General features: G+C 39.2%; 1 protein-coding gene across 8 annotated transcripts in view; it reads left to right on the top strand.

The window, feature by feature from the left end:
- The window catches only part of LOC135477942 (RNA-binding motif, single-stranded-interacting protein 1-like), a 127323-nt gene that overhangs the window by 31526 nt on the left and 74259 nt on the right, over positions 1-21538 (top strand). For 7 of the 8 annotated variants that reach the window (XM_064758173.1, XM_064758172.1, XM_064758174.1 and 4 more), the window contains one exon: positions 8613-8786. In XM_064758173.1, coding sequence (XP_064614243.1) covers positions 8613-8786 — 174 coding nt within the window. Of the gene's footprint in view, positions 1-8612; positions 8787-13176; positions 14899-21538 lie in introns of those variants that run through there. The other variant, XM_064758179.1, reaches the window with a different exon arrangement.

Genomic DNA, 21538 nt, shown 5'->3' with positions numbered 1-21538 from the left:
CTATACAGTACAAGTTCTTAAATGCATCTCCACCAAGATGGTGTGCTCTTTATTGAGGTAAATTCCAACAGACAGGAAAAACTATTTTCAACAATCTGACACCCATTGAGAGCATAGAACTGCATGTGTTTTCATCACTAAGATATGATGTTGCATGATTAAACAAATTGAAATAGACGGGTGCAATTATATTCTACAGCCGCACACATGCTGCTAAAACAAGACGTCAGTAATTGGAGAAGGATTCATCCAAGTTTGTGTTTATGAAAAATAGAGTTTTTTCATTCCGCTTATGTAATATAACAGACATTGCTTTATGTGACTGTGAAGTTATAAGAAACTGTACATTTAGATAAAAGTTTCTTGTTATGTTTATGGTGAAGAATTTCAAGTCCCAAGTGAGGAATGAGAGCCTCAGGTAAAAAAGAAGTCAGTTTTCTATGGTTTTGTTTAGGTTTTCTGTGCCATTCACATGAATTGGTCAGTTGCAGATTTTATCATGAACGAAAGTATTTTTTGTGCGATTATATGAGCTGATTGCTGTAAACCCACATCTACCATGACAACTTCTTTCACAATGTTGTACATGTAACTAGAGTGCATTTTCAAACTCTAAATACTCAGTAAAGTAAAGAAAGTCTTACTTGAACAAAAGTGTGGAAGTCAGTTCATAAACATTTTGCTGTTCACGTGTGTGAAAATGTATAATGAGTAGCTAGCTGGGTTAATTGTACCTAAACGACCTTCATGCATACAGTGAAGATGTTGTTGAACACAAACAATATTACATTACATATTGTTTTATGATTGTACCTGTAATTGAATTTGTGTAAGTTATTCAGAGCTTTTGGAAATTCCTGATTATATGCACTCTTTCATATTTGTGAGCTCAAGCTAAAGAAACTTACTAATACATGCTGACACATTAGTTATTGAAAATCCACTTGAAATCTTTCCCTGTATTGGCAGTAGAATAATTAGGCCTGTATGAATAAGAGGTATGGGTGAGAATATTTGATTTATTTATTTATTTGATTTATTTGATTGGTATTTTATGCCGTACTCAAGAATATTTCACTTATACGACGGCGGTGGATGGAAACCGGGCAGAGCCCAAGGGAAACCCACGACCATCCGCAGGTTGCTGACAGACCTTCTCACTTATGGCCGGAGAGGAAGCCAGCATGAGCTGGACTTGAACTCACAGCGACCGCATTGGTGAGAGACTCCTGGGTCATTATGCTGCGCTAGCGCTTTAACCGACTGAGCCACGGAGCCACTCTATCACAGTGCTGTCTGCCATGGTATTAGTGAAATATTCTTGACTACACTTAAAATACTTAAAATAAATAAATGTCAGTGACAGGTTTTTTCAGCCATAGGCATTTCAGTAACATTTTGAGTGTGGGATGTGAAGTAAGGGGAGACAACTGGGTCTGTACTAAGTAACCAACTAAAAAGCACACAAATACCTTTCTGTATAGAAATAATTTCTACTCTGCTCTGTATCCTATTCTACACATAGTTATTGTCCTCAGACTTAAAACAATAAACAAATACCTGCAAATCAAGTTTGTGCTATTTTTTATTATCAGATATTAATTCACTCTATTTTTGGCATATACAGTGTTCACATACATGTACATCTGATCTATATTATCCAAAGTTCAAACTTTCATCATTCGATTACTGATCATTCATGAGACAGTTTCTGTTATTTTCCTCTTTCTTGCCTTATTTTATTTCTTGCTAAACTTACATGTAGTTTGAATTTTAAATGAAGAAAAAATCCATAGTTACATTGTTTTGGGGACATGTACAGGTATTTTCTCTCTTGCTAAGTTTTTTCTCTGATGTTAATTATTCTCGGCTTTTAAAATTGTACATGCATGTATTGTGTGCTCTTATTACGTATGATGCTTGCTTCAGTATAACAATTAAGGTTGTCAGATTTATAATGTTTCTATTATTTATGCTAGTTATCACCTCTGTTATATTCATACCAAAGCTTTTACATGTGCACTTTCAATTACTGTGAATGGACAGATGCGTGTATATTTATAATTCAAAAGCTGCCTTGGTTTAGAGTAAAAATAAAATTCTTTCATGACTTTATTACATTTCTGTCTGTCATCAGAGCATGTCTGAACATACAGGTATCTTCCCAGTAGTATTCTCTCACAGGCGTGTGTTGAGGTATTCAATCTCCATGGCCTGTAATACATGCACCATCAGGCTCAAGTACAGCATGTGCCCTCTATAAGCCCTGTAGATTTGCCCTTGGGCAGATGTACCCCTGAGGGTCTTTAGGGCAATGTTGCCCTGGGTGTCAAATTTCAAGTTACCCAGCCTTTGCTTCCTCCGTTAATTTAAGACTTTTTACAGAATTTTTTTTATTCCGCCCTTCTGAGTTTCCCTCTGCACCCTACAGGATGGCCTAATAAGGGTAGCTTGTCTTGTCAACGGCGTCAGCAAATTAGGGTCTTCCTAAAGCTCATCTTACTCATCCCCTGTTACCAGGAAAACCCCTGTTTTTGAGGGCCTCAAACTTTGAGGGAAGTAAACTTGCATCATGCCTGTATATATATATATATATATATATATATATATATATATATGTATATATGTATAGTACTGGAAAGGATATATCTAATTTAGGACGCCACCTGACAAAGTTTTGTGGACAGTGCTACACATGAATTCATATAGATAGATATATGTCATGAGAGTATATTTTTTTAATAACCTTATCTCACCTGATTGTTTACAAGAGAGTTTTAGAGCTGAGTTAAAATATTATTAAAAAAAATAAGTTCATTATGGTGAGAATGTTGTTGTTGATTGCTTACCACTCGATCAAATGCAGTGTTTCACCTAAAGTTTGGTACGTAAATTGAACTTTCAAATGTACAGAAAGGTCTTAAAAGATACCTTTGATCCCAATACTTAAGCTTTTCTAATACAAAATTAATCAAACCGTTAAATGGCCCAATAACGTGGATGAATCAATCAGAATCAAGCAACATGTATCACCAGACAAATACTAAACTTAGGAGAAATACAGTGTTAAAAGCTTAAATTTAAAAAAAAAATCTTTCACAGATTCCATGATAAACAATGTATTGCTTGCTTGGTTTTGTCCTAGGAGTGGATACAAGTCCACACAGCCATGTATTAACGCTTAGAGACAAGGAAATCACTTGTGAATAATAATTTATGAATCTTGTCATTGTTATGAGCTTATGTTTTCAGTTCTGTCTGTTAGAAGACAGTTTGTTAAACAGCATGCAGTGTATAATTTATAAATCACTGGCCAAAAATCTGCAGTCATGCTTTTTTCGCCCATTGAGTCAGGGAATTTTGGAGCACAGGTATAGTTTTCTATGAGGATATGAATCTCATGTTGCTTCTTGTGATCAGCATGATCAAGAGCAGGGTTTGTCAATTTTGATAACCTTGACCTTTCATTGAATGGGCCAAGTTCACAAGAATTTGCTTAGTATAGTGGAAAAAAGTAGAACCCTATTAACCACTGGATTTCTTTGAAGTTGGAAAATTGGCTGGGATACATGTACATTTGCTTTTACCAACAAGAAGAATATAAAAATTAATTCATAAATGAGTAACAAGAGTAATAAATGTATATCTTCGGTATTCCACCTGTTAGTGCTGAGTTACATTTGAGCACTCCTGTAATAATTTAAAAACAGAAAGTTTTTATTTCTACTGTAAATCAGTCAGTTTTGCTCATAAAAACTCAGAAAAGAGCCATGTGATTCTTCACTGTAACATGTCTATGTATGTGCTGAACTCAGTGTTAAATAATTACTTTTTTTAATTATATAACATGAATTTACTTTCATGAGACAAGAAGTTAATTAACAAAAACACCCAGCCTTGAATATGTAGGCCTGTGCATAGAGCAGTTCAAGAGTTAGTTCAAAAAAGCATCTAGACTTTAAACTGTGGACATATAGGCCTGTGCAGAGAGCAGTTCAAAAGTTAGTTCACAAAAGCATGTCGACTTGAAACTCTGAATATTGAGGCCTGTGCAGAGAGCAGTTCAAAAGTTAGTTCACAAAAACATCTGGACTTGAAACTCTGAATATTGAGGCCTGTACAGAGAGCAGTTCAAAAGTTAGTTCACAAAAACATCTGGACTTGAAACTCTGAATATTGAGGCCTGTGCAGAGAGCAGTTCAAAAGTTAGTTCACAAAAACATCTGGACTTGAAACTCTGAATATTGAGGCCTGTGCAGAGAGCAGTTCAAAAGTTAGTTCACAAAAACATCTGGACTTGGAACTCAAACTGAATATTTGGGCGTGTAAAATAGAACTTTATTATGTTTCTGTATCTTTAGAATGGTGAGTGGTGGGAATTTTGAACAAAAGTTATGGGTATATTTGTGCCTGTATATGTTTGTTGTGTATGTTTCTACATGTAAACACAGATGCGTTCGTTAAATAGATAACAAGCAAAAATAACCTAAAACATTGTCCGTGACAGACTTGCTCATTTTTCCTGGTTCCGAGAGTTCTGATGATCTTAGAAATGATTTTTGTAAGGCCTCATGATGTGTTACTGTGAAAAGATAAATTTCACCATCAAAAGTAATATTTGATGATGTTTATTGGCAAAATTTTAAGTCATTTACAGCCTGTAGTATATGTGCAGCTTATCCAGTTATGGGACAACCTTGCATATCCAAGGGGTCATAACCCGCAAGGGTGTAATGAAGTCATATTATTCATGAGGCACATTGGGTGCTGGACAGTGTTTTCTGACAGCTCTTTATTGAGACATTTGTAGATGTCTCCATGAATATAAGTATATATGTATACAGCCATCTCTGTGTACTAGATCGTACCGTAAAATTGCTTGTTTTGCTCCCACGTTTACACGGTGAACGTGGCAGTCATAATGCTTGTAAGAAAGTGCGTTTTTGTTTTTTTTTCTTTTTGCTGCCTTCATTGTGAGAGTTTGAACGACAAAGCTGAATTGCCTTTGAAAAAGCAAATGCCTTTGGTGCATAAATGTATGTGTTTCAATGTGTGAATAGGCTTTGGCGATATTTGAGTCAGCTGGCTAAAGGTTCAGGGCCGTTTTTGAATATAGCATTTAATTAAGTGGCAGTGTATTCAGAGAGTAGGATTATAGAGGGAGTCTCATGTGTGTGCCCTCAGTCAGTACTTACACTCCATGTATATATGTAACACTGGGTAAGTAGATAGGCTAATGCAAACCTGAAGGCAAAGTACCGCTTAGAGTACATGTGGAAAGGAATTACAACCATATATGAACATGTTATGTAGACATGTTGTTACGTGAACTGTTACACAAAGGCGCCATGTGGAGTTTGTTAATTGGATGTAAAACCCACCTGAACAGGGGACCTTCACAGGTGCAAACCCATTTTAAAGTTGTATGAATCGAGGTATGTAGTCCGAATTCACGATGACCCAAGAGCACGCTCACATGTTACCACATGACTGATGATCAGTCTCCCAGGAGACAACTGTTTTAAAAGTGCTCGCAAATTTTGTATTTTTTAAAGCTGTAATCGGGTCAGTTTTGTGAACATGATAGGTATTGGACGGAGCAGAAAAGTATTGAAAGCATTATTAATTGTCGCGAATGTTTTTACACCACAAGTGTATTAAGCGTGTGTAGAATGGCCAGTTAGGTACATTTAGTATACATTTAAATGTATTGGTGTTAATTATTGCCCAGATTTTTCTGATATGTTGATTTTGTGGGTATTCTCTTGTACCAACCTTCAAATTGTAGAGTGGCGCTGGCTGCGTTGTTTTGGTCGCATCGAGGTGCTTGTTTGCCAGTTGCTAGGACATACGAGCTGTGGGTTCAAACCTGGTTGAAGATGCTTTTGTAGCCATTTACCCAGTCTAGCATTCGTTGAAAACCTTGTGTCTTCCATCAATATGATGTGGGGCCTCCATGGCCGAGGGGTGTTAGCGCACCAGCACGGCGCAATAACCCATCATGTGCAGGAAAGTTCCTTACAAATTTTTAATAGGTAAAGTATGTTTGGTGAGAATTGCATACCATTTCTCAACAGCCTATTTTCAATTGTATGTTACCCACTTACACTATTTGCAGTGCCATACATTTATGTGTGAACAAAGCTCTTCTTATTCCTATGGTTAGGCAATTTTCAAGGTTTACTTAAGGCATTAGTGGTAAACAGTGGTTTCTTGTGTAACCTTACATGAAGTTTGTGCCTGAGACCACATGTCTTCCACCAGTATCATGTACATGAAGTTTGTGCCTGAGACCACATGTCTTCCACCAGTATCACGTACATGAAGTTTGTGCCTGAGACCACATGTCTTCCACCAGTATCATGTACATGAAGTTTGTGCCTGAGACCACATGTCTTCCACCAGTATCATGTACATGAAGTTTGTGCCTGAGACCACTTGTCTTCCACCAGTATCATGTACATGAAGTTTGTGCCCGAGACCACATGTCTTCCACCAGTATCATGTACATGAAGTTTGTGCCCGAGACCACTTGTCTTCCACCAGTATCACATACATGAAGTTTGTGGCTGAGACCAGATGTCTTCCACCAGTATCATGTACATGAAGTTTGTGCCTGAGACCACTTGTCTTCCACCAGTATCATGTACATGAAGTTTGTGCCCGAGACCACTTGTCTTCCACCAGTATCATGTACATGAAGTTTGTGCCTGAGACCACTTGTCTTCCACCAGTATCATGTACATGAAGTTTGTGGCTGAGACCACTTGTCTTCCACCAGTATCACGTACATGAAGTTTGTGCCCGAGACCACTTGTCTTCCACCAGTATCATGTACATGAAGTTTGTTCCTGACACCACATGTCTTCCACCAGTATCACATACATGAAGCTTGTGCCTGAGACCACTTGTCTTCCACCAGTATCATGTACATGAAGTTTGTGCCTGAGACCACTTGTCTTCCACCAGTATCACATACATGATGTTTGTGCCTGAGACCACATGTCTTCCACCAGTATCATGTACATGAAGTTTGTGCCTGAGACCACTTGTCTTCCACCAGTATCATGTACATGAAGTTTGTGCCTGAGACCACTTGTCTTCCACCAGTATCATGTACATGAAGTTTGTGGCTGAGACCACATGTCTTCCACCAGTATCACGTACATGAAGTTTGTGGCTGAGACCACATGTCTTCCACCAGTATCATGTACATGAAGTTTGTGCCTGAGACCACATGTCTTCCACCAGTATCATGTACATGAAGTTTGTGCCTGAGACCACTTGTCTTCCACCAGTATCATGTACATGAAGTTTGTATCTGAGACCACATGTCTTCCACCAGTATCACGTACATGAAGTTTGTGCCTGAGACCACTTGTCTTCCACCAGTATCATGTACATGAAGTTTGTGCCTGAGACCACATGTCTTCCACCAGTATCACGTACATGAAGTTTGTGCCTGAGACCACATGTCTTCCACCAGTATCATGTACATGAAGTTTGTGCCGGAGACCACATGTCTTCCACCAGTATCACGTACATGAAGTTTGTGCCTGAGACCACTTGTCTTCCACCAGTATCACGTACATGAAGTTTGTGCCTGAGACCACATGTCTTCCACCAGTATCATGTACATGAAGTTTGTGCCGGAGACCACATGTCTTCCACCAGTATCATGTACATGAAGTTTGTGCCTGAGACCACATGTCTTCCACCAGTATCACATACATGAAGTTTGTGCCTGAGACCACTTGTCTTCCACCAGTATCATGTACATGAAGTTTGTGCCTGAGACCACATGTCTTCCACCAGTATCATGTACATGAAGTTTGTGCCTGAGACCACATGTCTTCCACCAGTATCATGTACATGAAGTTTGTGCCTGAGACCACATGTCTTCCACCAGTATCACATACATGAAGTTTGTGCCTGAGACCACTTGTCTTCCACCAGTATCATGTACATGAAGTTTGTGCCCGAGACCACTTGTCTTCCACCAGTATCATGTACATGAAGTTTGTGCCTGAGACCACATGTCTTCCACCAGTATCATGTACATGAAGTTTGTGCCTGAGACCACTTGTCTTCCACCAGTATCACATACATGAAGTTTGTGCCTGAGACCACATGTCTTCCACCAGTATCATGTACATGAAGTTTGTGCCTGAGACCACTTGTCTTCCACCAGTATCACGTACATGAAGTTTGTGCCTGAGACCACATGTCTTCCACCAGTATCATGTACATGAATGTTTACATTGTATTGCTTGACAGAGATTGGTGATTTACCTTTCTAGCCGTACTCTGGCCACAAATTTTTTAGATGGCATTGAACAACAATCAGATGTTTCCAGTTGAGCCTGTACTGCCCAATTCTTGCTGCAGTCCATTAGCTCTTGACCTGTTGACCTGTAATGACTGAGGTTGAGCTCATGTTCAAATCCAATCTTGTTTTGTTCCATGTATTGCATTTCATAAAAAGTGATGGGGTTAAGCAATTGAAATATTTTTGAAAGCATTTTGAAGAAATATCTGTTAAATAACTAAACAGATATTTCCCTGTTTTTCACAAATTTATCACGTGAATTTTCCTCTCTTTTCATTTGCAGCAGCCCAACCAGCCATCGTACCCCTCCAAGCGTAACACCATGTCGCCCACTGCTGCCCCAGGTGCAGCTTTTCCAGCTCAGCAGGGAGGCTGGACGTCTTACTACGGCACCCGCTCTGCCACTCGCTACCCTGCCCCCCACCCTGCAGCCTATGGAAGCTATGCACAACCCTCAGTAAGTACAGGCTTATTTTAATTACTACTTACATATAATAAAAGTCAGGCAGTTGTTATACAGGGCCTTTAAAAACCTGGAAACTGAAATTAGGCTACTTTAAGGCTACTTTCAATTTGTTTATCATTGAAACTGAATACCAGCTTGGCACATTTACAGTGGGGTGATCTATCAACAGAACCAACCTGAGCCCAGATCATACATGTACAGATAGATGTGTAGTATGCTGACTTTTTCGTGAAGAAATTTATTTTTCAGCATCTTTAAACTTGCCAGATTCCTTACTGTGCATTGACAGAAAGTTTGTGTAGGATTATGTCCACTATTTTTCTTTCTTTCTTCTCTTTCTTTTTTCAATGTTTTCCACTTTCATTATCACTTCAAAGGATTATTATTTTCAAAGGATTGTTACTTTTCAATAGAGTTACCTCCCTTTCTGCATTTCCTTGAAGACAGCTGTACCTGCATATAAATGAGAACATTTTACGCTTAAACAAATTGGTTCCAAGCTGTATAAAAACATTATTCTCTGCACTACTGTTTGTGAACTACCTCTTTGTTTCTCGTTTTTTCAACTAAAAAACTGAAACACTGACGCATAACGGAAACAGTGACGCATAACGGAAACACTGACGCATAACAGAAACACTGACGCATAACGAATACACTCATGGATAATAGAATCACTGATGCATAACAGAAACACTGACGCGTAACGGAAACACTGATGCATAACAGAAACACCGATGCATAACGAAAACAATGACGCTTAACAGAAACACTGACGCATAACGGAAACACTGATTCATAACCTAAAAGAAAACAGGAGTTCAATGCTTGGACCGATTTGTGCTGGGTGCACAATGGTTTCCATTAAAAGTCACAATGAAACATTCACATGACTTGCTATGTTATTGTCCGAGATATTAACTCAGTCTAGGCGTAACTTTATTTTTGTTATTTCACATGAACCACCAACACATGTTTTTATTTCTTCTTAACACAAACACTCCATCAGGGATTCATCGAAGTCGAAATTTTACTAACCAAACTCAGAAATTGATTTTTTAAATTTTTTTTTATTCAAATTGAGTTAACAAAATATTCACTATTTATTTTAAAGAAAAGTTTCCAAGGGCAAAATTAAGTTTAAAACTTGGTTCGTAAAATCTACGTGTATGAATCCCTGTCAGTGAACGGTAGCTGGTGAATGGAAATGGAGGATTTGGCACTTTGCAGGTTGAATAACGTACCATGAATATTGTTTGTGTGAAAAAGCGAAATGATTCATTGCTTCACTGAGCAATATTCTGTTTACTATTTCTATTTTGACAGTATTATGATTTTATTTGTTTGAACAAGTTAAGCCATGTGGTAGCTGTGGGCCTCCACAGTAATGTCTTGTAGGTCTGTCGGCAAACTGCGGATGGTCATGGGTTTCCACCCACCATAATGCTGGCCGCCGTCGCATAAGTGAAATATTCTTGAATATGGCGTAAAACACCAATCAAATAAATAAATAATGACTGTCTCGTATTACCTAGTGTCTTGTTGTATGACATAGGAATGGTAAATGTTGACTGAATATGCATTATGTCATCCTGCCAATGGTCATGCAGATAGGAACATCAGAAAACACAGCGTTTCTTTTTTCATGTAATGGTTTCTGTGTGTGAAATATCAAAATGTAATAGCAAAAGGTATATAACTAACAGAGTGAAATATCACTCTCATCAGCGAGGAAAATCCTAATGCTTCCCCTGTATAATAATAATACAATCTGCTTCCTTCAACTGAAGAACATTTCAGATTTTGCATCATTGCAAACGGCCACCTGGTACGTTGTATACATGTACTATAGAGAGAAGTTGAAAATTACTGTACTTCTCTGAACAAAACCCCATTGTACATGTACTCGGTAGAGTTGCTTTCAAATACTTTTTTGAATTGGTTGTGCATTATACAAAAAGAAACTCATGCCTTAATTTGTAAAAGTAGTTTTAGGATCACCATCCATTTGTGCCGCTTCGGTGCCCTCATGGTTAGTGTCCGCCTTGAAGTCGGGAGACCAGGGTTCAAACCTGGGTCAGGTCATACCAAAGACTTTAAAAATGTGACTGGGTGGGGTGTACAACGTAATACCCTAAGCATTCATGCATTACCATCCATGTATAGATGAGTGGGAAAAACATGGAGACTATCACACATAGAGAGGTGCATGTGTATGTACACGTGAATGCCTCAGTGGGCATGTATATCTGTTGCAGCCTTGACACTGTTTTACAACAAAACATCTCTTAAGGCAGTGTCTGAGATAGTTTTACAATAGAGCTAATAGCTATAGGCAAATGCTGTATTTCACCTTACTATACTTTCACGGCCACACTTTCTATTAGGACACGAAGACTTTAAAATGATGTTACTAATATCCCAACAATTCAGTATTTCTGATTAAAAATTAATCAAACTTCACAATAAACTCCTGTACGTGAGAAGGTCTGCAGCAACCTGCAGATGGTTGTGGGTTTCCCCGGGGCTCTGCCCTGTTTTCTCCCACCCATAATGCTGGTGGCCGTCGTGTAAGTGAAATATTTTTGAGTACGGAGTAAAACACCAATATATAAATCACAGTAAACTCTTAAATAGCAGTATAAGGTGTATGAATCAGTCAGAATGAAGCAATCAGAAAAAGGCTAAGCTTGAGGTGAAAAACTGTAGTTTCAAGAACATCGCTTCCCACAAGAATACTGGCTGACATTGTATATGTGAATTATGGAGCATGGTGTAAAACCCCAAATAAATAAATTAATAAACAAACATGTGATGGGAGAGAAATTTTGTTTTGTACGGTACAGAGCTTAACTGACAGATGCAATATCCCTTCCTATCATAGGTTTAGTCAGACTTTGAAATCAGGGTGTCTCATTTTCAATTTTTTTGGCTTTTTTCCCTATGTTTCCCATGTTTTGTTTTTTTCTTAGAATAGGGAACCTCAAGCACATGGGGATATCCCCTGGCTAAACCTATACATACCACTATTTGAGCTTAATATACACTGTAGAGTGCTTATGTAGAAAATGAAAGAGGTGTGGGGTAGGACCTGTATTTTCAGTTTTTGATGCAGTATTTCTATCATGTCTGAGCGGAGAGGTGGGTCAGCAGGCTTTGGCTGCTCAGGCAGCAGTGGTACGGTCGCACAGCGGCTGCAACATCCAAGTATTGATCCTTCATGGGGGGGCTGACCAGTAAGAGCGCTTGTCTGCCTGCTAGCAGGAATGTGTGTTGCCGGCAAAACCCTCTTATACCAGCATCCTGTTGCTCAAATCTGATAAAATCTGCCAGGTAGAGTACAGATTTCCTGGCCTGCAGGATGTCGGTGCAGAGTTCATTCCCCTTGGTCATGGTAAGAGGCCTGGCTACAGCTCGTATTGATGGGCAGTGCAGGAAGCTAAATCTGTTAGTCTCCTGTAGCAGAATTTGACCAGCTGCAGGCGTGCACGCTATCGGCTCTTAAGCCAGACGATCGCCAAGGGCAACCAATGGGGAGACTGATTTGATGTTGCAATAGACAATTCATTCTTTTAAATAGGCGCCGTCTGTGGAATCGTGGCTACTGGACTGTATTGCAGCTACCATAGCCCTATAATACTGAAGGGGCGATAACGACTGTGCGTCTTGTGGGTAGGCAGAGACTTATGTTTAAACCTTATACCGGAAATCAGCACCTCTGGGCTTTTGGACTGTGAATATACATGTGCTGTGGGTCATACTGCTGCTAAGGCCTACATCTACCATCAGGCAATATAGCACAAGGCTGTCTCTGCATTGCACTGACTTAAGCTTCGACTTCCTCATCACTCTAGGCAGATCTACTGGTATCTGGCTGGAACACGCGAGGGGCTGGTCTGGGATGTGTAGACACCCATGAGTACTGGAATGGACTGTTAATGGTATCTCTGCATTGCTTTACGGCCTGTTTTATTCTTCTGATTCCATGATAATCTTCGTCTCTAAGGATAATTTCAGTTTTCATGTTGCTGCCGCCACCACCTTGTGGTCACCATGATGATGATTTCAGCCTAGCTGCATCCTCGTTGTCGACTTTGAGCTCAGTGCTGATAGACCTCATTATGGATTGTAAAAAAAAAGGCCGGGCATCTTGAAGCTAATCTGCATGTATAGTAGCTGTAATAGAGCAAGTCTTACAGTCCCACTTTTACTTCAACACTGCCTTCTTGCAGAATTAACCATTCAGCTTGTTTATATAGCTCGTTATAATCAAACTGAGATTTAGTAATATTTATGAACCATAGTGTATATACTGCTCAGTTTCTCTCTGCACCATATATACGGTGGATTCTTCCAGATTTCTTCCATTTTAAGATAGGCTTTATAACGTGCAAATTTGCAAAGAAATCACATTGACATTTAGAAATCAGTATAGTGCTTATTTGACTCTTGTAATATTACTCTTCACATGACTTGCTTTATTTCTTGGTCATGTATCAAGAGTGAACTGTCCTGATTTTTTTATCTACATGCTGCATTAGTTGTAATATTACAGCTGAGATGATGGACATCAAAAACATAATGCTCCAGTTGTTCTGAATTCCTCAATTATGTCCTGTGCAACTGGAGGATGGTCTAAGCATCTTAACATAAGTCTTACATAACATTATTGCCCCTGTAAAACTCTGTATAATAAAGCTGAGTAACTGACAGCTGTACCATCAGACCAGGCCTCCCCTCCCCCCACACCCCTGGACAGATGGCCGTCTGATCTACATATTCCTCCACTACCCAGCTGCTCTTTTCTGCTCCTCCCGCCTGTAAATCACTTTGTCGATCCTCGCCATCATAGTAGGAATATTGAACAGTGGTTTACCCAACCCTCATTTGAGCCCTGCTGGGTTTTCTAGGTCTCTCAACATCTCTGCAGGCTTTGATATTGATCATTGTTTTCACAGCGTATATAACTCTTTCCCCCCTCCATGTACTACATAAGGTGTAGGTGCACACTCAAGTACGTAGTCATGGACGTGCCGGACAGGGCTTAATCATCAACCCTAGCCTACGTGTACATGCACAGTCTTGATGCCGCTGCAACAACAACAACACAACATCGTGCTGGTAGCAGCCGGGGTATCTCCGTCAGTAGTCAAGGACATATGTGCTAGTTTCCCTCACGAAATGGCTTCCTGACTCAAGCTGTTACCGCTGGCTTCATCCTGATTGTGTGGCTTTGGATACATACATCTCATCCAGTCTATGTGTGTTCTTCCTAACCCCCTCTTTCTTCAGCCGCACTAGCTACAGTCTACCAAGAAACTTGCTGAGGATTGAGCAAAGTTGAACAGAACATTTTCATCCCTGATCACTTGTATTTTGGAGCTCAGGGAATTGACTATCATCATATGTTTTTTTAACTGCCTCGCCTGCTGCTGTTGTTGTTGCTGCACTGTTGTATAGCCCTATACCCACTGCATCAGGCACCTGTTCCACCAGAAAACACGTCCTTAAGGTACCCGTAAAAGCTTCGGGGTGGCTGTCAACTCAAGCAGAACATCGATACCTTACACCCAGGAGAGTTAAGACTTAATTACTACCCTAGTCACAAGCTGAATGCCTGAATGTGGCCCTAGGTAGACTCAGGATCCAAGCTAAGGCTGGCTAATAGCCTAGATATAGAGAAAAAGAGGGCTGTATAGATGATCGCATTTGCGAGTGTATACAGTAAGCCAATACAGTATATAGGCCTGTATGCATGACCTCGCTTATCTGGAGTGACTCTGACTTGTAATCTAGTTTGGCTGTGCAAACGTAACATTAAGTTAAGCCCTAGTTAAGCTATATCACCAGAGGACCTAGTTCTATTAAGGCCTGCAGTACTGTATATGGAATGACAGCTAACCAGTACCCAACTGGCTACATAGGCCAGGGAGGAGCCACTGCCCGGTGGTCCCTGGCACCCCGTGACATGCTCGCCCACAGGGGCCTACCCGATAGGTATGATGCCACGCCGAGGATGCCGATGATACCTGGTCGACGCGGCAACTATGCCAAGCCTGATCTAATCCCTTCTCCGACCATGCACAGCCCCACTGACAGACGGGTAGGTATTTGGATGGTATGTGCTTGACAAGTGTGCCACGTACCTTCCCTGACACTTTTCTGCTGACATTCGTTTTCTATCCCTATTCCCCCCCACCAACCCACCGATCTCCAACTCAACACTTTATTGTGTGCTGAAAAAGCAGGCCTCTTCTTTATAGGCTGAGGTAAACATGCAGTAAAACCTGTGAGAGAATACCTTTAGACAAGACTATGTACACATGTATGTGTAAGCACAGTCACATGTAACAACAGTCACAACATGCAGTAAAACCTGTGAGAGAATACCTTTAGACAAGACTATGTACACATGTATGTGTAAGCACAGTCACATGTAACAACAGTCACAACATGCAGTAAAACCTGTGAGAGAATACCTTTGGACAAGACTATGTGTAAGCACAGTCACATGTAACAACAGTCACTACATGCAGTAAAACCTGTGAGAGAATACCTTTGGACAAGACTATGTACACATGTATGTGTAAGCACAGTCACATGTAACAACAGTCACTACATGCAGTAAAACCTGTGAGAGAATACCTTTAGACAAGACTATGTACACATGTATGTGTAAGCACAGTCACATGTAACAACAGTCACAACATGCAGTAAAACCTGTGAGAGAATACCTTTAGACAAGACTATGTACACATGTATGTGTAAGCACAGTCACATGTAACAACAGTCACAACATGCAGTAAAACCTGTGAGAGAGTACCTTTGGACAAGACTATGTACACATGTATGTGTAAGCACAGTCACATGTGACAACAGTCACATGTAACTACAGTCGCAGGTATTGCCTCATCCACACTTAGTTTTCCCTATATCCAGCCTGTTGACTTAATTATCAGCTGTTTGACTCATGCTTGTGACCTGAATTTCCTAAAGGCAGTAAAGTCATTTTATTTATGAACAAAAAAATCTGTAGTAAATGAGTTGTCCACAAACGCAGCACATTTCACAAAATCAAAGTGACTCCCTTGCACAACAGGGGTAATTAACAGTATGGACTAAATAGGTAACAAGTAAAAATATTTGTGAAAAAAAACCACAAGCTCTTTCAACACTCTTCTCCTGGTTCCCCAGCCGTCACAAACTTTGAAATCAGAATTTTCCACCCATGCACTTAAATGTCATTTATTTAATGACGTGCTGCAGGTTCTCCAGAGGGGAGGAAACTGAACAGCTGGTCCGATGTTCTCATTTTAATATATGATACAGGTTGACCACATTTGGACACATTTGCATATACAGCAAATTTGAACACCCTTACATGTGGAGCAACTCCGCACGCATTTACACGTGCAGCAACTCTACACACATTTACATATGGAGCAACTCTTGACACATTTACATGTGCAGCAACTCTACACACATTTACATGTGCAGCAACTCTTGACACATTTACAAGTGCAGCAACTCTGGACACATTTACATGTGCAGCAACTCTGAACATATTTACATGTGAAGCAACTCTACACACATTTACATGTGGACTATACTTGGACACATTTACATATGGAGCAACTCTTGACACATTTACATGTGCAGTAGTTCTGGACACATTTACATGTGCAGCAACTCTGCACGCATTTACATGTGCAGCAACTCTGGACACATTTACATGTTGAGCAAATCTTGACACATTTACATGTGCAGAAACTCTTGACACATTTACATGTGAAGCAACTCTACACACATTTACATGTGAAGCAACTCTACACACATTTACATGTGGACTAAATTTGGACACATTTACATGTGCAGCAACTCTGGACACATTTACATGTGCAGCAACTCTGGACACATTTACATGTGAAGCAACTCTACACACATTTACATGTGGACTAAATTTGGACACATTACATGTGGAACAACTCCACACATATTTACATGCGGAGCAACTATGAACACAAATGTGGAGCAAATCTGGAGCCCCACTATATATTTAACAAATTTAAACACCTTTGTATGTACAGACAAAAATATTAACAGGTTTCCACAAACCTTTGTGCTGACATTATTGTCCTAATGTGAATGTCTCAAATTAGCATTGTTCAGTGTTGCAAGTAGATACACTGTGTTTGTTCAGGGCTGAATGTTTCATTTCAGCCTGTGTCACAAAAAAAGAGGATTATTTATTGAATTATTTATTTGTCTGTTAAAATATTATTTTCTCTTAAATTTCATCTTTTTCTTAAAGACGTTTTTCAACAAATAATTTAACAGTTCATTGATTTAAATTGATGCTAATATGCATCCAGCCAAATTCTAGTTCAGTTGTGCCTTGCCAAATTCATGCAAAATTTATGAAAGAATCTATTCTTTTAACAGTGTGAATGATTACCCTGATTTATCTGATTTTTCTCAAACTTCTGTTATTCATTGGTCACTGTGTTGCCAGATAACCATGCTCATTTTGTGATAAGTCTTGTATCATACATTTGTTCGTGAATATAAGTTACTATTCATTATGTGACTGCTTTGGTTTTCTAATGGTTAGAGCATCCATGTCGAAGTCGGGAGACCTTGGGATCAAACCCGTGCCGGGGCACTTTAAATTTGTACTTGTTGCTGCCTCGCCTGCCGTTCAGCACTGAGAGGTTGACTAAAGCAACGAAACCTGATTGTTGGCCCGGTGTCTGAATAGTGTGACTGAGTGGGGTGTTATATCTGGTGTCTGCCGCATGAAACTTGAGTGACGAGAGCACTTTGGTGGCATGGATACCCACTGCCACAAGAAAACACGGTATTTGTACACACGCCTGATTTCTTTTCGCTGAAAAAAATTGTTAGGTGCGTCATAGAACCTCAAGCATGCGTACCGTTCAGTGCGCTCCTCACATGGACCATGGTGCTTAATTGACATCATTGATGGGAATTTAGATGGACATGATGTTTGTGACGTTCTGCTTGCTCACCACACGAACCTTATTGCCAAACAAACATAATTGGTGGTCATGTAGGCCTGTCTTGCATTATGCTCGTCATATAGGGAACAATTGCTCATTACAGGGCCGGTTAATGCTGATTCAGCTATTTTGCTGAAGTATTGTCGAAGGTACTATATTGCTAAATTGACATAATTAATATGATGTTATGTTAGAGAGATGTTAGCATACATTGTTCATTACTGGAACCTATTGCCAGATTACATACTTGATGATATTAATGTAAATTGAAAGCATTGATTGTGATTTTCATAACAATGACACCCTAATGGTTAGAGTGTCCGCCTCAAAGTCGGGAGACCACAGGATCAAACCTGAATTGGGTCTTACCTCAGCATATATGTATGTACACACACCCAATGACTCCTCGTGGTCATATGATGGAAAAATTGTTAATATGACATAAAAGCTCAATCATTCATAAACTACAGGGATCACATTGCTTGAAGAACATCGTTCCATGATGATGATATGCTTCGGCGATGTTTAACTTTAACAGTCATTATGCAGTTATTAAATGTGATAATTAATTTCTGCCATTCCTGCTTATGTTTCTAAATATTTGTTCAAAATTCATTTTTGTTCAGCTATTAGTGAAGAGTTTAGGTGTGATGTGCTATTCCAGGTAGCTAATTAACTTGGCTATAAATTTCAGTATAAATATTCTGCTATGATGTGCTAAATTATATCCAGATGAGTATCTAAGTATTAGCGAAGCATTAAGTTTGAGATGATATTTAGCACACTGAATTATTATCAAGTTAGAGTGGGCAGTTTCGGGTGCTATATTTTATTGCTAAGTTGTTCATTCAGCTATGAAGTCGGTGTCGAATTATCTACCATGCTGTTATTTGCTGAATTGATTCATTTGTTTAAGCTAAATTTATGTTCATTTTGCTGAACTAGTGCCTAATGGGTGTTTTCATTTTGCTAAATTGGTTCTGAATTGATGTTCATTTTTTGCAAAACCGATGTTCATTTGCATCCTGCAAGCTGAAGATGCCACAATTCATAATGCATTATTGCAGAAGCTGTAAGTTGTGCAGAAATCATTTGCAAATTACATGTCAGTAATGCTTCCCTAGATAATCTATACAGCCATTTCACCACGTTTTAACATGAAGATTTAGGTGTGTGCATAAAGGTGTCAAACGTGCATGTGGCCTGCATGCATACGTGCGCATGCACTATACAGTTACATGTATGATCTGTAAACAAGCATACGTGTTTGTTTGGTAGAACGCTACCTGTATGCATGTTTGTAGCATGCATATCCACATGTAACGGTATACGTGTATGTAGTTCATTGGGGATCAATAATTGAGTTCATCCTGAACAATTTACAAGTACGGACTGGCACAGTTTAAATTTTTGATGCCTATTCTTGGCGATAGCTATTTTAGCTCATAGGTGGCATGGGTTCACAGTGTCAAAACAAGTTCAAAACACCTACAATGATTCCCATTAACCGATTGAGCGCTTCTGAGGGCCTCCGTGGCTCAGTTGGTTAGCACGCTAGCTCAGCATAATGACCCAGGAGCCTCTCAACAATGTGGTCACTGTGGGTTCAAATCTAAGTTCGAGTGCTTCATTTGCGCTTTTTGTTTTTGCTCCTATGATTGAGAGACCATTTTACTTGTACAAATTATAAATATGTTTTATTAGTAACATGGTCGCTCAGTGATAGGATACACAAATATGTGAGGATTATTTCGTATATTTGTGTATCCTATCACTAGGTCACCATGTGACGAATTTATCCTGCAAAGACCCATCAATTCAGTGAAGAAGACCAATGTATAGGTGAATTGCTGAGGCGATGTGACCATTGTTGGGCCTAGCAGACACATTTGACGTCTGTAGATTTGGGAATATATCTGTACCCCATGTGACCGTTGTTATCCAATTAAAAAAGCGGAGTTTTTGTCTGATGTGGGATAAATACATGTTTCATGTTTAAATCAATAGTTTAACATTCTGGGAGTTTTGTTTACGCGTAGCTATATGTACATATATATATATGTCTTACAAGTAAGCTGTATTACAGGTTTTGTGCTTGTACATGTAGGCTATGACCCTCTTTTTTTTGTAGCCATGTTGAAGGTGTCCCGCTATACCAGGTGTAACCGTGGCAAACTTCACATCACAATCACCTAATAACGTCGTTCTAGCCGACAGTTGGTTTCAGTTAACTTTTTTACATTCAAGGAGTTCGGCTAGAAATATCGGCTTGCTTATGTGGTGCATGGCTGGTATGCATGTATGTATTGAGTATTATGACCTTCAGTTTGGCAGTATAATTCTGGCCACGAAATACAGCTGATAATATAGTGATCTACTAGATGTTACGTAATTGGAAACACTGAATTATGTAAGGAACAAATGTGATATATTTAGACTAACAATGTGGTATAATATATGGGTTTTTTTTTTACACAAGATGATGCATTTTTTCAGCCACAAATTTACTATAAAGTCTAAATATGCTAAATTCATGACCTCCAGAAAAATGTGTTTTTATTTATGTATGTTTTCTTGATGTCTCATATCGCTTGAGTTTTTGCATTTCAAAAAAAGATACTAAAATTTTCATTGCCTAAACTTCTTATATCATGTAAATGTTGTATTAAAGCATTCTTGATGTAAAATAGGCTGCACATTGAACTCAGTAGAAGGTATAATGTGTATTTGGATATGTGATGTTAGTCTAGCCTGAAGTCAAGACTGGAACTTATCCCACTGCTTTATAAGACCAAGACATTCAAAACTGCAGTCGGAATACAAAGATGTAGAAAGTTGAGAAGGCTCATTTGTTTGTTTTTTTTTATTCTATCATTTCACCCCATTAGAAAAATTTTACTTTTATACCTATGCAGACACCTATATATTAAGGGTAGATAGATTTTTACCAGAGTGTTTGGCAGGCTAGTGTTAACAAGCCATCAGAAGATGTAGGTCAACTCCCTCTTTTCAGTTACCTATGAAAATTGAGTAGTGATATGTCTATATGTATCTGTACAGTATAAAAGTCTCACTGCAGTGTGCTGCGTTGTGCGGTGCTGTGCTGAACAGATGCGTTCATAGCAAACATGAAAATTGAGTAGTGATATGTCTATATGTATCTATACAGTATAAAAGTCTCACTGCAGTGTGCTGCGTTGTGCGGTGCTGTGCTGAACAGATGCGTTCATAGCAAACATGAGGCGTTACACATTGTGCATATGGACTCCGCCAGCGTGTCACAATTTTGATATCGCAAATTGGTTCTTATCAAACATTGGCGCACGTAATCTACTTTAATCTTTCAGGCTGTGTTTTCAGCTAGCCTTGAGCATTGAGTCATTCTGTTTTCAATGTTTGTATGGTAGGCCAGTATGATCAAATGTACATGTTAAGTAACTCTCAGTTGTAAAATACCAAATTTGAATGGGCATATGCACAACAGATATATATGTGTGCATGAAGTGTGGATCCAAAACTTTTATTTTAACCTGTTAATAGTGTTTCTGTGATGGACTATCAATGATCAGAGTTAACAGCGACATTTTTGAATATACAGGCACATGTACATGACGAATTATAGGATTATTTAAAGCCTATACTCTAATGTGTTTAGTGAGTGATAAAGGATTTTCATTTCCATCCAGGACATTATTAGAACTATTAAGAGCAGGCAAAATGTAG

Source organism: Liolophura sinensis, chromosome 11 (assembly GCF_032854445.1).
Source record: "Liolophura sinensis isolate JHLJ2023 chromosome 11, CUHK_Ljap_v2, whole genome shotgun sequence".
NCBI lineage: Eukaryota > Metazoa > Mollusca > Polyplacophora > Chitonida > Chitonidae > Liolophura > Liolophura sinensis.
This window is presented reverse-complemented; position numbering and strand designations above follow the sequence as displayed.